This window comes from Oryx dammah, unplaced genomic scaffold, assembly GCF_014754425.2.
Source record: "Oryx dammah isolate SB20612 unplaced genomic scaffold, SCBI_Odam_1.1 HiC_scaffold_21, whole genome shotgun sequence".
Lineage (NCBI taxonomy): Eukaryota > Metazoa > Chordata > Mammalia > Artiodactyla > Bovidae > Oryx > Oryx dammah.
Genome location: NW_024070205.1, coordinates 72757539 through 72772868, shown reverse-complemented (window position 1 = coordinate 72772868; position 15330 = coordinate 72757539). Strand labels below are relative to the sequence as shown.

At 37.9% G+C, this 15330-nt stretch overlaps 1 protein-coding gene across 1 annotated transcript in view; it reads left to right on the top strand.

The window, feature by feature from the left end:
- Window positions 1-15330, top strand: part of KCNT2 (potassium sodium-activated channel subfamily T member 2) — a 1342824-nt gene that overhangs the window by 316457 nt on the left and 1011037 nt on the right. The window contains 3 exon segments of the mRNA XM_040262901.1: window positions 966-1115; window positions 2061-2290; window positions 15058-15271. Coding sequence (XP_040118835.1) covers window positions 966-1115; window positions 2061-2290; window positions 15058-15271 — 594 coding nt within the window.

The following is a 15330-nucleotide window of genomic DNA, read 5'->3' as shown; positions in this document are numbered from 1 at the left end:
TAAATGTTTATATCCCAGTAACCCTTCAAGTAAAACTCAGTTAAAAATATGACAGATATGACTTTAATCTGTGCAGAAGCTACAGAGATTATGGTGAAATATTTTTTATTTTTATAAATATATCACATTTATTCTAGAATGTGTATTTCTTGTACTTAACAGAGTTCATAAGCTTTACTCACCAAGTGGAATTTATTGTACAAAATGGGAAATCATTCATGTATCTTTACAATAAATTTTGCATAAGTTGAATTTTTGATACATTTCTAAAGCCACTGAACAGGCTATTCTGGGTGGGGGGGTGGGGAAGAAACTACATTTTCTGTGATAAACTTATCTTCTTTTTAAAAAGTACTTTTGAAAATCTCTTTCAGAGATTCTTTTATCACAAAACGTATCTTTTGTTAACTTCTACACAATTGGGAGGATGCCATTGCTATGATTTGGACAGAAATAACTAGTATTCTTTTAATGAAATCAAACTGATAAGTTGAGATGTATATATTTATAATTTTAAATACAAAGCAAAGTCAAAACCATACAGGGGCCAAGCAGGTATTATAAGTGGGATTTAGTGGAGTATATTATTGAGACTATAAGACAAGTATTGTATACAGGCTGTGCATGACATGATATACATAAACGAAGTCTAAAATTCAGTTGCTACAGCTCACTGGTTCATGATCACAACAAATGCTTTTATTAATTGGGTTGTGAAATTCTTTTAAAGAATTTGCCATTTAGCAAGCATCTACATTCTGTAGTTTCGAAATTCTTGTAGGTGACTCTTTGTAAATATTTGGTGATCACGTCATCACTTTGAACACCACACAGATACTTCTTTGAACTGTGCTTGTTCCACCCTGAAGTTGGGGAACTCTGGAGTATGTAGAACACGACTGTGCTTTGAGCCACATTCACTGTTTGTCTCTGTGTGTGTGTATGTGTGTGTGCTTTTGTTGCAGAGAAGGCCAGCAGTCGCCAGAACAATGGCAGAAGATGTATGGCAGATGCTCTGGGAATGAAGTGTACCACATCGTTCTGGAAGAAAGCACATTTTTTGCTGAATATGAAGGAAAGAGCTTCACATATGCTTCTTTTCATGCACACAAAAAGTATGTTTCCATCTCAGAATGGAATTAAAATATTAATTTACATCCAGTTTTACATAATGCAACCCATATTGGTGCTCATATTGAAGTATATTTGAATTATTATCAAAATTTTTGAGACATTTGAATTCTCACCTTTTTGTGGTCTCTACAAGTTAAGATTCTTGGGTATAAAGTATAATTTAGTAGGAATATTGACTGAAAGTGAAAGCGTTATTCACTCAGTCATGTCCAACTCTTTGCAACCCCTTGGACTATAGCCCACCAGGCTCCTCTCTCCATGGACTTCTCCAGGCAAGAATTCTGGAGCAGGTTGCCATTCCCTTCTCCAGGGGATCTTCTTGATCCAGGAATCAAACCCAGGTCTCCTGTATTGTAGGCAGATTCTTTACTGTCTGAGGCACCAGGGAAGCCCAGTATTGACTTTAACATCTTTTCAATTATCTTTAAAAACATTTTAATGCTGTAGAAAATCACAAGAAAATGAATCTTTTATATAGACCTAAATTTTAAAGTGTTAATTAAAATACTGTTTTATTTTATGGCCAATTTAAGATATACATTTGATGGTAAGACCCAGTATAAACACAAAATTTACCCAAAAAAAAAAAAATGCCCTTACTAAATGATATTTGCTTTGATGTTTTCTTTTATCTTTTATTCCATTCTTTTTTATTAAAAAATATATATATATAGTCTTAAGTATCCAAATTGATTTCACAACACACTAAAGATATTGGGATTTTGTTTGTTTGTTTTCTTCTATAAAGACAAGAACTTTGAACTTACAGGATCTTTTTAAGCTTTAAAATCTTCCTATTTGTGGTTTAAATTTTCCTTTGCCTTTTAATAGTTTACTTATTTTCTTAACATGCAAGCTTAAGAAAAAAACTAAGATCTTTGCTGAACTTTAAACTTAAACTCCTTTATTTTCTTTTTTAAATTAAGGTTTGGTGTCTGCTTGATTGGTATTAGGAGGGAGGATAATAAAAACATTTTGCTGAATCCAGGTCCTCGATATATCATGAATGCCACAGATACATGTTTTTATATTAATATTACCAAAGAAGAGAATTCAGCATTTAAAAACCATGACCATCAGAAAAAAAGCAATGTACCAAGGTCATTTTATCATGGACCATCTAGATTGCCTGTACATAGCATAATTGCCAGCATGGGTAAGTATAAATAAATTTGAAAATATAATTAATTTCCTTCTTTAAAAAGAATAATAAGTATATTTGTTTTGCTCGAAATTCCAAGGTCAAATTTAAAATATACTTGTGGGTATTACAAACTTGGTGTAACTAAATAACTAAATATACAAAACAAAATTGCTAATTTGTTAAACTGGTAAGAAATTAAATAGTTCAAAACTTTTAACAATAGTTTCATATATCTGATTAGAATATAAACACCAGACACTTCTGTATTTCTTTGTAAGTTTTACATTCAGTTATCAATAATGGCTCTTTCAGATTCTCTCTGTTTCCCCAGACTCCACAATCTTTTATCTAATTCTTACTGAAGTTGGCTTCTGTGACACAGAAATTTTTTTAAAAAGATTCAGACAAATAAGAACTTCCATTAAATTTTGTCACCAAACCACATACAAACCTACATGCACTTAGTTTCTATCACAAGGAAAATGTGTTCCTTCTTTTAGCTTATAATATTTTAATATAAATACCCTCACTTATGCAGCAAGCCGTTCTCCATTTCTCTCTTAGGGACTTCACTTTTTTATTAATCCTCATTACTTGAATTCTTTTTTTTTTTTTTAATCACCAATTCATTCTCCCTCCCTGCTTCTCTCTCCCTGACTCTTTTCATGTCTCTCTCTACACATACACACACACACACACACACACACACTTCTGGACCTCATGCCTTCACATCTTCACAGATCAATTCCAAGTGTTGGCTTCAGTTGCTGGCTTGAAATCTTACCATTCTCTCATGTCTCTACCAGTTCAATCTGAAATCTGCAACCAGTATACCACTGAAACGGCTCTGGCAAGGCCACTGCTCTACTCTTCCTCACTAAATCCAGTGGAATCGTCACAGTATCTGACAATATTGACCATGTTCTTAAAACGCTCTGGTGCTATTTCCTCTGCACCCTGCACATTCATTTTCCCTAAATTGTCACGTCTGCTCTTAAAGATTCAATTCTTTTCCATAAATTGATGATCCCCTTACCTAAATCATGACCTTAAATCTCTTTTCACAGCAACATATTCAACTGTCCACGGGCTATTTGGAAAAATCAAACAAGCATTGGAAAAACCAATGTGGTATATTCAAATTAAGCTAATCTTTCTATATTCATTCAAAACAATTTCCTCCTTCATTGTTTCTTTCTTTTTTTTTTTTTTGGTAAAAAGTGTGATAACATCATCCTTTGATTTGTAATGACAGAATTCTCACATTTCACTATTCTTTTCTTCTTATACTTTGTATTTCACTGAATTCCACTAAATTTGATCAAGTGGCCTCTAAAGTCATTTGTTGCCATGTTCATGCTCAGTTCGGTTGGTCTGAGTCTCCATTGTCCTGTCCTTCCACTCCAGAATTCCCCCAGTCTCTTCTCTATGCCTCCAGCCTTGCTGCCCTGAACTCTTCTCCACCTTGCTACCAGAGTAACAATTTTTACATAATGTTATAATCACACTCCTGCATTAATCTTTAATCTTTTCCAGTTAGCTATTGGGAAAAAGGCCTAAATTTTATACTATAAAATCGTTTACAATTGGATGAACAAAATCTCTCTCTCTTTTTTTTTTTTAAACTTGAAGCAGTCCTTATGTTCCCAGGACAGTACCAGATTATATACATTGTCCTGGTGTCATTATGAAGAGAAATCCACTTTGATTCTTAGGAATACCCTCGTTTAGAAGATAAATTACATGATCACTTTTAAGTATCTCTTTAAAATAATTCCTTCTTACATTTTTAGTCCCACATTTTACCATTCCTTCAGTTGCTATCCTAAGTCCCAATCATATTAAATTTCTTTTAGTCTTCACTAATAGCTTTTCATCATCCCTTCAATTGCTCTCCTTAGCCCCAATCATATTAATTCATTTCAGCCTTTCCTAATGGTTTTTTTACCAATGGACCTTGATGCACTGTTTCCTCTCAGATCTACTCCCCAGCCCCCAACTTTGCTTATGTAACTACTTCTAATCATTTCCATCTCAGTCTTAATATCACTCCCTTTGAGACATATTTCATGGCCCTGCTTGGACTTTGTTAGGTAACTCAGACTGTCACTGATACAACATATTTTATCTTCTATAGACGTTTTCCTTGTTGGTTTCACATGTCTAAGAATTACTTGTTGAGTACCTAGTCCATGCCAGGAACTCTCACAAGTATTTGTGATGGGAGGGTGGGACAAATTGACAGAGTAATAGTGACATATATACACTATGATGTGTAAAATAGATAGCTAGCGTGAAGTTGCTGCAACACCGGGAGCTGAGCTCGGTGCTCTGTGGTGACCTAGACGGCTGGGGGTGGAGAGGGAGTGTGACTCCGGAGGGAGGGTCTATATGTGTACATGTAGCTGATTCACTTCTTTGTACAGCAGAAACTAGCACATGTGGTAAAGCGGTTATACTCCAAATTAAGAAGAAGTAATTGTGATTAATTAGAGAACATATGAAAATTCCTTGCTTCCAGAGCTAACATTGTATCATGGGGAAGTCTGGCCATAAAAAATAGATATAAAAATAAGTAAAGTATTTAGTAGATTAGAAGGTGATAAGTAGTAAGATAAAAGTGAGAAGAAAACAGAGTTAGCAAAAAGCGTGTATGAATTCTAGGACAATTGAATTTTTAGGTGGCTTGTAGGCCTCAATGAAAAGGTGGCATTTGAGAAGCTACTTGAAGAAAATAGGGGCATTATGCCTGTGAATATCTGAAGGAAAAGCATTCCTGGGAGAGATAGTAGCTGGTACAAGGGCCCTACAAGAGGGGTAGAAACATGAGTGATGTGCTCCAGGATTAATAAAGGGGCCCTCATGACGCAAACACAGTAATTTGATGGTAAGAGTGCAGGAGAAATAGGGAGAGAGGTAAAAAGGGGCCAGATCATGCTGGGCTCTTTAAGTCAATGTAAGAGTTGTAGCTTCTACTCGGAGTGAAGTAGGAGTCATCACAAGGTTTTCAGCAAAGCAATAGCATGGTCTCACCTATGCTGAACTCCATCTTCACAAAATCACTGTGGCTGATGTTAACAACAGATGCTTAGGGTCAAGGATCCAATGTATTTTCTAGTGGAAGTGGTAGGAGAGAAAAAATTATGGGTATACTTTGAAAGTAGGGTGCCATTATTTTATCATTTTTTTATGATCAATCTATTCTTTTTTAACTTTACAATATTGTATTGGTTTTGCCATACATCAACATGAATCCACCATGGGTGTACACCTGTTCCCCATCCTGAACCCCCCTCCCACCTCCCTCCCCATACCATCCCTCTGGGTCATCCCAGTGCACCAGCCCTGAGCACCCTGTATCATGCGTCGAACCTGGACTGGCAATTTGTTTCACATATGATATTACTCATGTTTCAATGCCATTCTCCCAAATCATCCCACCCTCGCCCTCTCCCACAGAGTGCAAAAGACTGTTACCATCTTTCTAAATTCCATATATATGCATTAGTATACTGTATTGGTGTTTTTCTTTCTGGCTTACTTCACTCTGTATAATAGGCTCCGGTTTCATCCACCTCATTAGAACTGATTCAAATGTATTCTTGAATTAGAAGTGAGCTGTAATAGAGAAGTGTGAAGAACTCAAGGATTTTAGTATCAGTTCTGTTCATTTCAGTCGCTCAATCGTGTTCAGTGGTCTGTGAACCCATGGACTACAGCATGGCAGGCTTCCCTGTCATCACCAACTCCCAGAGCTTGCTCAAATTCATATCATCGAATATGATGCCATCTTGTCCTCTGTCATCCCCTTCTTCTCCTGCCTTCAAACTTCCCAGCATCAGGGTCTTTTCCAGTGAGTCAATTCTTCTCATCAGGTGGCCAAATATTGGAGTATCAATTTTAGCATCAGTCCTTCCAGTGAATATTCAGGACTGATTTCCTGTAGGATGGACTGGTTGTATCTCCTTGCTGTGCAAGGGATGCTCAAGAGTCTTCTCCAACACCACAGTTTAAAAGCATCAATTCTTCAGCATTCAGCTTTGCTTATGGTCCAGTTCTCACATCCATACATGACTACTGGAAAAACCATAGCTTTGGCTAGATAGCACTTTATCAGCAAAGTAAAGTCTCTGCTTTTTAATATGCTATCTAGGTTGGTCATAGTTTTTCTTCCAAGGAGCAAGCATCTTTTAATTTCACGGCTGCAGTCACCATCTGCAGTGATTTTCGAGCCCAAGAAAATAGTCTGTCACTGTTTCCACTGTCCCCCCATCTGTTTGCCATGAAGTGATGGAACTGAATGCCATGAACTTCATTTTTTGAATGTTGAGTTTTAATCCAGCCTTTTCACTCTCCTCTTTCACTTTCAGCAAGAGGCTCTTTAGTTGCTCTTCACTTTCTGCCATAAGGATGGTATCATCTACATATATGAGTTTATTGATATTTCTCCTAGCAATCCTGATTCCAGCTTGTGCCTCTTCTAGTCCAGCATTTCACATGATGTACTCTGCATATAATTTAAATAACTAGGGTGACAGTATACCGCCTTGACATACTCCTTTCCCGATCTGGAAACAATCTGTTGTTCCATGGCCAATTCTAACTGTTGCTTCTAGACCTGCATACAGGTTTCTCAGGAGACATGTAAGGTGGTCTGGCATTCCAATCTCTTTAAGAATTTTGCAGTTTATTGTGATCCACACAGTCAAAGGCTTTGGCAAAGTCAATAAAGCAGAAGTAGATGTTTTTCTGGAACTCTCTTGCTTTTTTGATGATCCAACAGATGTTGGCAATTTGATCTCTGGTTTCTCTATCTTTTCTAAATCGAGCTTGAACATCTGGAAGTTCACAGTTCATGTAATGTTGAAGCCTGGCTTGGAGAATTTTAAGCACTACTTTGCTAGTATGTGAGATGAGAGCAATTATGTGGTCATTTACATATTCTTTGGCATTGCCTTTCTTTGGGATTGAAATGAAAACTGATCTTTTCCAGTCCTGTGGCCACTGCTGAGTTTTCCAAATTTGTTGGCATATTGAGTGCAGCACTTTCACAGCATCATCTTTTAGGTTTTGAAAGAGCTCAACTGGAATTCCATCACCACTAACTTTGTTTCCTAAGGTCCACTTGTCTTCACATTCCAGGATTTCTGGTTCTAGATGAGTGATCACACCAGCACGGTTATCTGGGTCATGAAGATCTTTTTTGTTTAGTTCTTCTGTGTAGTCTTACCACCTCTTCTTAATATCTTCTGCTTCTGCTAGACCCATACCATTTCTGTCCTTTATTGTGCCCATCTTTTTATGAAAATTTCCCTTGTATCTCTTATTTTCTGAGTAAGGCTTTCTTATCTCTCCTTGCTATTCTTTGGAACTCTGCATTCAAATGGGTATATCTTTCCTTTTCTCCTTTGTCTTTCACCCTTCTTCTTTTCTCAGTTATTTGTAAGGCCTCCTCAGACAACCATTTTGCCTTTTTGCATTTTTTTTTCCTTGGGGTTGATCTTGATTACTGCCAGAACAATGTCATGAACTTCCATCCATAGTTCATCAGGTACTCTATCTATCAAATCTAATCCCATGAATCTATTTCTCACTTTTACTCTATAAATATAAGGGATTTGATTTAGGTCATACCTGAATGGTCTAGTGTTTTTCCCTACTTTCTTAAATTTAAGTCTGAATTTGGCAATAAGGAGTTCATGATCTGAGCCACAGTCAGCTCCTGGTCATATTTTTGCTGACTGTCAAGAGCTTCTCCATGTTTGGCTGCAAAGAATATAACCAATCTGATTTTGGTAATGACCATCTGGTGATATCCATGTGTAAAGTCTTCTCTTATGTTGTTGAAAGAGGGTGTTTGCTATGATCAGTGTGTTCTCTTGGCAAAACTCTATTAGCCTTTGCCCTGCTTCATTTTGTATTCCAAGGCCAAATTTGCCTGTTAGTCCAAGTATCTCTTGACTTCCTAGTTTTGCATTCTAGTCCCCTGTAATGAAAAGGACCATCTTTTTTGGGTGCTGGTTCTAGAAGGTCTTATAAGTCTTCATAGAACCATTCAGTTTCAGCTTCTTTATCATTACTGGTCGGGGCATAGAGTTGGATTACTCTGATATTGAATGGTTTGCCTTGGAAATGAACAGAGATCATTCTGTTATATTTGCGATGGCATCCAAGTGCTTCATTTTGGACACTTTCATTGACTATGACGGCTACTCCATATCGTCTAAGGAATTCTTGCCCACAGTAGTAGATACAATGGTTATCTGAATTAAATCCACCCATTCCAGTCCATTTTAGTTCACTGATTCTTAAAATGTCAGTGTTCACGCTTGCCATCTCCTGTTTGACCACTTCTAATTTCCCTTGATTCATGAACCTAACTTCCAGGTTCCTATGCAATATTTCTTTACAGCATGGGACTTGACTTCCATCACCAGTCATATCCACAACTGGACATTGTTTTCTCTTTAGCTCTGTATCTTCATTCTTTCTGGAGTTATTTCTCCACTCTTCTCCAGTAGCATTTTGGGCACCAACCTGGGGAGTTCATCTTTCAGTGTCATATCTTTTTGCCTTTTCATACTGTTCATGGGGTTCTCAAGGCAAGAATACTGAAGTGGTTTGCCATTCCCTTCTCCAGTGGACCACATTTTGTCAAAACTCTCCAACATGACCTGTCTATCTTGGGTCGCCCTACAAGGCATGGCTCATAGTTTCACTGAGTTTCATTGAGTTATGTTTTTAGTGTAAGCAGCAGGAAAATGGGAATGGCCATCCATTTAGATGAGAAAGGTATGGAGGGAACCAGTGGAGATGTAGAATTCAGTTTGGAATGCAGTGCATTTCAAATTTCTGTTAGATATTGAGAGAAAAATGTCGAATAAAAGATTCAATATAATAGTCTAGAGTTCAGGTCCTACTGTATAGCACAGGGAACTTCAATATCTTGTGATAAACCATAATGGAAAAGAATATAAAAAAGAATATCTATATGTGTATAGGCTTCCCTGGTGGCTCAGTGGTGAAGAATCCACCTGCAATTGCCAGAGACCTGGGTTTGATTCCTGGGTCAGAAAGATCCCATGGAGGAGGAAATGGCAACCCACTCTAGTGTTCTTGCCAGGAAAATCCCATGGACAGAGGAGCCTGGTGGACTACAATCCATGGGGTCAGAAAGAGTCAGACATGACTTAGTATGCACAATATGTGTATAATTGAGTCACTTTGTTGTACAGCAGAAATTAATACAATGTTGTAAATTGACTAAATTAACTTAGGAAAAAAAACTGTAATGAGTCTAAAGTTCAGGAGAGAGGTGTATGCTGAAAAAATTAACTTTGGATTCCTGAGCTTATGTATTATGTTTAAAGTCATGAGACTGAACAAGATCATTGAGAAAATGTTTGTGGGCAGAAAAGGAATGAAGACAAAGGACCAAATCCTGCAACGTATCAATATTAAATATCAAGGGAATGAGAAGAAACCAGCAGAACAAACAAAGAAGAAGCTACTGAAAGGGAAACCAGCTAAGTGTCTTGTCCTGGAATCCAAATGAATCTAGTGTGTGGAGAAGGTGTAGTGATGAGCCATATCTAACGACTGTAATGGTCAAATAACATGAGAATTGAAAACTGGCCATTGAATTTAGTAAAAAAGTGATTGTTCCTTATCTCAGTAAGAGTTCTTTCAGTGAAGTGGTAAGTTGGGGAATGCCAGATCAGAGGGGTTTGTGACAAAATGTCAGAAGACAACTTAGGGAAACTAGGTCTAGACAACTCTCATAAAATTTTGCTGCATAAGAGTAATGGAAATAAACATAAACAATGAGACCTGAAAGTGAAAGTCACTCAGTCATGTCCAACTCTGCGACCCCACAGACTATACAGTTTATGAAATTCTCCAGGCAAGAATACTGGGGTAGGTAGCCTTTCCCTTCTCCAGGGGATCTTCCCAACCCAGGGATCGAATCCAGGTCTCCTGCATTGCAGGCGGACCTAATTAAACTCAAAAACTTTTGCACAGCAAAGGAAACCATAAAGAAAATGAAAAGGCAACCCACAGAATGGGAGAAAATGTTTGTAAATGATGTGACCAACTAGAGATTAGTCTTCAAAATTTACAAACAGCTTATAAGGTCAAATGTTATCAAAACAAACAACCAATCCAAAAATGGGTGGAAGAGCTAAACATTTCTCCAAAGAAGACCTACAGATGGCCAAAAGCCACATGAAAAGATGTTCAACATCACTAAATTTTAGAGAAATACAAATCAAAACTAAAATGATATATTACCTAACACCAATCAAAATGTCTATCATCAAAAAAAAAAAATCCACAAATAATAAATGAGTGTAGAAAGAAGGGACCCCTCCTACACTGTTGCTGCTGCTGCTGCTGCTGCTAAGTTGCTTCAGTCATGTCCAACTCTGTGCGACCCCATAGACGGCAGCCCGCCAGGCTGCCCTGTCCCTGGGATTCTCCAGGCAAGAACAGTGGAGTGGGTTGCCATTTCCTTCTCCAGTGCATAAAAGTGAAAAGTGAAACTTAAGTTGCTCAGTCGTGTCCGACTCTTCGCGACCCCATGGGCCTCCATCCATGGGATTTTCCAGGCAAGAGTACTGGAGTGGGGTGCCATTGCCTTCTCCGCCTACACTGTTGGTGGGAATGTAAATTGGTACAGCCGCTATAGTAAACAGTATGGAGTTTTCTTAAGAAACTAAAACAAGATCGAGCAACCCCACTCCTGGGTGTATATCTGGAGAAAAACATAATTTGACAAGACACGTGCACACTGATGACAAGACACAAGCACTGTTTACCATAGTCAAGAAGTGGAAGCAACCTACGTGGCCATGAGTGGGAGAAAGATAAAGGTGTGGCACATCTATACAGTGGAATATTACTCAGCCATGAAAAGCAGTGAAATAATGCCATTGGCAGCAACGTGGAGGAACCTGAAGATTGTCATATTGAGTGAAGTCAGCCAGACAAAAGAGAAATGTACGGTATAGCTTATATGTGGAATCTAACAGAAATATGATACAAATGACCTCGTTTATAAAACAGAAACAGACTCACAGAGACTTAGGGAACTAACCATAGTTACTGGGGAGAGGGCAGGGCTGGGGAAAGATAGGGAGTTTGGGGTTATACACACATGTACACACTGCCATATTGAAAATGGGTAGCCTACTGTTTGGTGCAGGGAACTCTGCTCCATACTATGTAGTGGCCTAAACAGGAAAAGAATTCAAAAGGGCCATAACTGAATCACCTGCTATCCACTTGAAACTAACACAACATTGTTAGCCAACTGTATTCCAATATAAAAGAAAAAAGTTATAGTAATAAGTAGAATATATAACAAAACAGCATATTAAAAAGCAGAGACATTCCTTTGCCAACAAAGGTCCATCTAGTCAAGGCTATGGTTTTTCCAGTGTTCATGTATGGATGTGAGAGTTGGACTACAAAGAAAAGAATTGATGCTTTTGAACTGTGGTGTTGGAGAAGACTCTTGAGAGTCCCTTGGACGGCAAGGAGATCCAGCCAGTCCATTCTAAAGGACATCAGTCCTGCGTGTCCATTGGAAGGACTGAAGCTGAAGCTGAAACTCCAATACTTTGGCCACCTGATGCGAAGAGCTGACTCATTTGAAAAGACCCTGATGCTGGGCAAGTTTGAGGGAAGGAGGAGACAGGGACAACAGAGGATGAGATGGTCGGATGGCATCACTGACTCAATGGACATGAGTTTGGGTAAACTCCGGGAGTTGGTGGTGGACACGGAGGCCTGGAGTGCTGTGGTCCAGGGGGTCACAAAGAGTCGGACATGACTTAGTGACTGAACTGAACTGAACTGACAATAAAACAGACTCACACAGAAGAAACTGGTGGTTAGCAGTGGAGAGAGTGGCAAAATAGGTGAAGGGAATTAAGAGGTACAGGCTACCAGATACAAGGATAAATGTATAGCACAAGGAATATCGTCAATACTTTATAACTTATATGGGGTATAATCTATAAAAACATTGAATCACTGTGTTGTACACCTGAAGCTAATATAAGATTGTAAGTCAAGTTACAAAATAAAACTAGTTAAGTCAACACAGGGTTGGTGTACAAGGAAAACAGTGAAAGACAGTGGGTAATGGACTCTGAAGATTAATGATACAGAGCTGGGATATCATAAGGAGTGGAGGGAAAATGCTCTGAAAGAAGCAGTGAGAACTTTGAGGGTATTTCCCCACTAGTAAAACACAGGCACTCTTTTGGTGTTGCAACCTTCAGAATTGCAAGGAGAGATATCAGAGAAGAGCCAGGTTTTGTTAGGGGAAGGAAAGGTTCAAAGAAGATATTGTTTCTCTAATTGTAACTGCTTTTAAAACTGTGTCTTCCCTGCTAAATTTTGACTTTCTCATAATCACATCACCCTATACTCAGCTTGGTGCCAAATATCAGTGTGGGCAGAATTATCAGGAAGTCACCAAGTTTCCTGTGTTGAGCAGGAAGATGATAAGGAGGTAGTTGGAAGTGATGTGGAGACAAACATATTTGGAAGGGGGTGAAATTCAGAGACCATGGCTCCTTGAGAAGTAGGTGGGGATTTAACTCTCAAAACAAGTAGGGTTGAGTTTTACATAAATATGGGGGTATCTCTTTCCTTCCAAACCGAATTAAAAGGTGAAAAGTTTGTTGAAGCTTTCTTGTTTACTTGGTTGAAGATAGGGAATTGAAGGGTTTCTTCAATAGAAAGATAGCTTTCTTTCAAAAGACAAAAAATAAACTTACTTCAAAAGATCACTTTTCCCTCTGAATTATGCAGTGTGGTCCTTTGCAGAGGATAAATGTCATAAATGTGGATTTTAATTTATAATATTAGGATGCAGATCATATACGGTTTTATTTTGATGAATCAAATTTATAAAATTTAATGTTTAATCAGATCCACTCACCTAATTAATGGAAAAGTTAATCTCATTTTCTCTAGGATCCTCATCTCCCTCCCAAGATGGATTGAACTATAAATTAATCCTTATTTGTGGTGCTAAAAAGTTACTGGAGTGTACAGTTTCTGATGCCAGTCACTTTTACCTTTGCTCAGAAATGGTGGTCATCATATTGTCTTCTCAGGCACAGTCATTTTAAACACATTGTGTCATGCCCCTCAAAGGAGTCTTCCCCATTAAGAGCAGACACACCAGGCTCCCTCTAATCTGAGTGTCATGTACAGTATTTTCAGAGGTCCTAGCCTCTGAATCTTGAGTCCCACATTTATTTCAATATTGAGAAATATCCAGATAGAGAACTCAGATGGTCTCCCTAGTCTTGGTTCTATCAACTCTCATATTCAGAAACACTGCCTATTTTAATCCCTTCTGTGTTGTTGTTGTTCAGTCATGTCTGATCTTTGCAACCCCGTGACTGCAGCACAGCAGGCTTCCCTGTCCATCACCAACTCCCGGAGCTTGCTCAAACTCATGTCCATCGAGTCGGTGATGCCATTCACCCATCTTGTCTTCTGTCACCCCCTTCTCCTCCTGCTCTCAGTCTTTCCCTGCAGCAAGGTATTTCTCGGAGGTTTTTAGAATTCAGTTGCTGACTTCTTTGTCCATGATACAAAGAAAGAGATGTTAAAACTCCTGAGGTTTTTTTCTCCCTTTGAAATCTCAGGCTCTTACAGTGAAGAAGGTTGTAAGATCAGACAGAAGTTTCAAGGAAATGGAGAGCATTTTAATAGTTGCTTCAAAAAATAAAACAAAATGGAGACTCAGGGCTTTCTGAAGGATGGTCAGCTGTCCATAAATACATATAAGAAGTCAGTGATTGTGAAATATCGTGTCAGTCATCCGTTAGATTGATTTTTTCTCCAGAAAGGGAGAGACAGTCACTTTCCATAAATTGATGTTTATACTAATTTTTAAATGTTATTTAAAAATCTCAGAGGAATTTGTTTCTTCCATTTACCATAAATATGGGGGTATCTCTTTTCCCTCTGAATTACTGCCTCAAGGCATTTCCATGACTTGTGTGCTCATGATTTTCTTTTTATATCAAAAAATCAAATGTAATGATTTCAGAGTATAGCATCTTATCACTGGGTGGAAAGTTCATCCTCTCCCTTACTTCCTGTCCCCACTATACTACATCACATAACGTAATTCTGTTTTATTTTCTGCATGGTATTTAGCATTATTGAGAATTAGTTTTTCCATTTCTCTGTCCATTTGATTATCTTAAAGACAAATCCATATGCATAGGAACATTGTCTGTCTTATTCCTTGAATATCTTGAGTGCCTAGAATTGTGCTTACCACAGAGAAGGGCTTAATAAATATAAACATTAATTATTCTAATATTAAAGAGTAGTTATAAATCAGTAAAAGAAAGATAACTCAACAATATAAGGAGAAAAGATATAATGAGAAATTGATAAAAGTGAAATGGACCAAAAAATTTCATTAATTTAAAATAAATATAAACTTAAACGATTTTAAAAATTTAAATGTCTAAATATTTCATGATTTCACAAATCTTGTTTCATACTGTAGACCTAGTTGCAGCAAATACACTTTTGCCCAAATACAAAATTTTTTATCCCTGTGGGTAGAAATGCTCAAACTAAAAAGAAGTAAATCACTTTTGAGATTAAAGGGTAAACAGTGCATAGTATATTTCCTGGTTTTACTGACTGCATTTCATCTCACTTTAATCATTAAATGATTGCCAGTCCCCTAGGCGGCAAACACTCTGATGGATTTTCATTTCTCATTGTTCCAGGTACTGTGGCCATAGACTTGCAAGACACAAGCTGCAGATCAGCAAGTGGCCCTACCCTGTCTCTTCCTACAGAAGGAAGTAAAGAAGTCAGAAGACCCAGCATTGCTCCTGTTTTAGAGGTTGCAGACACGTCATCAATTCAAACATGTGATCTTCTAAGTGATCAATCAGAAGATGAAACTACACCAGATGAAGAAATGTCCTCGAACTTGGAGTATGTTTGTAAGGGTTACTGGACTTGTGCTTGCCGTGAAAAACGAATGTCCTTCCCTT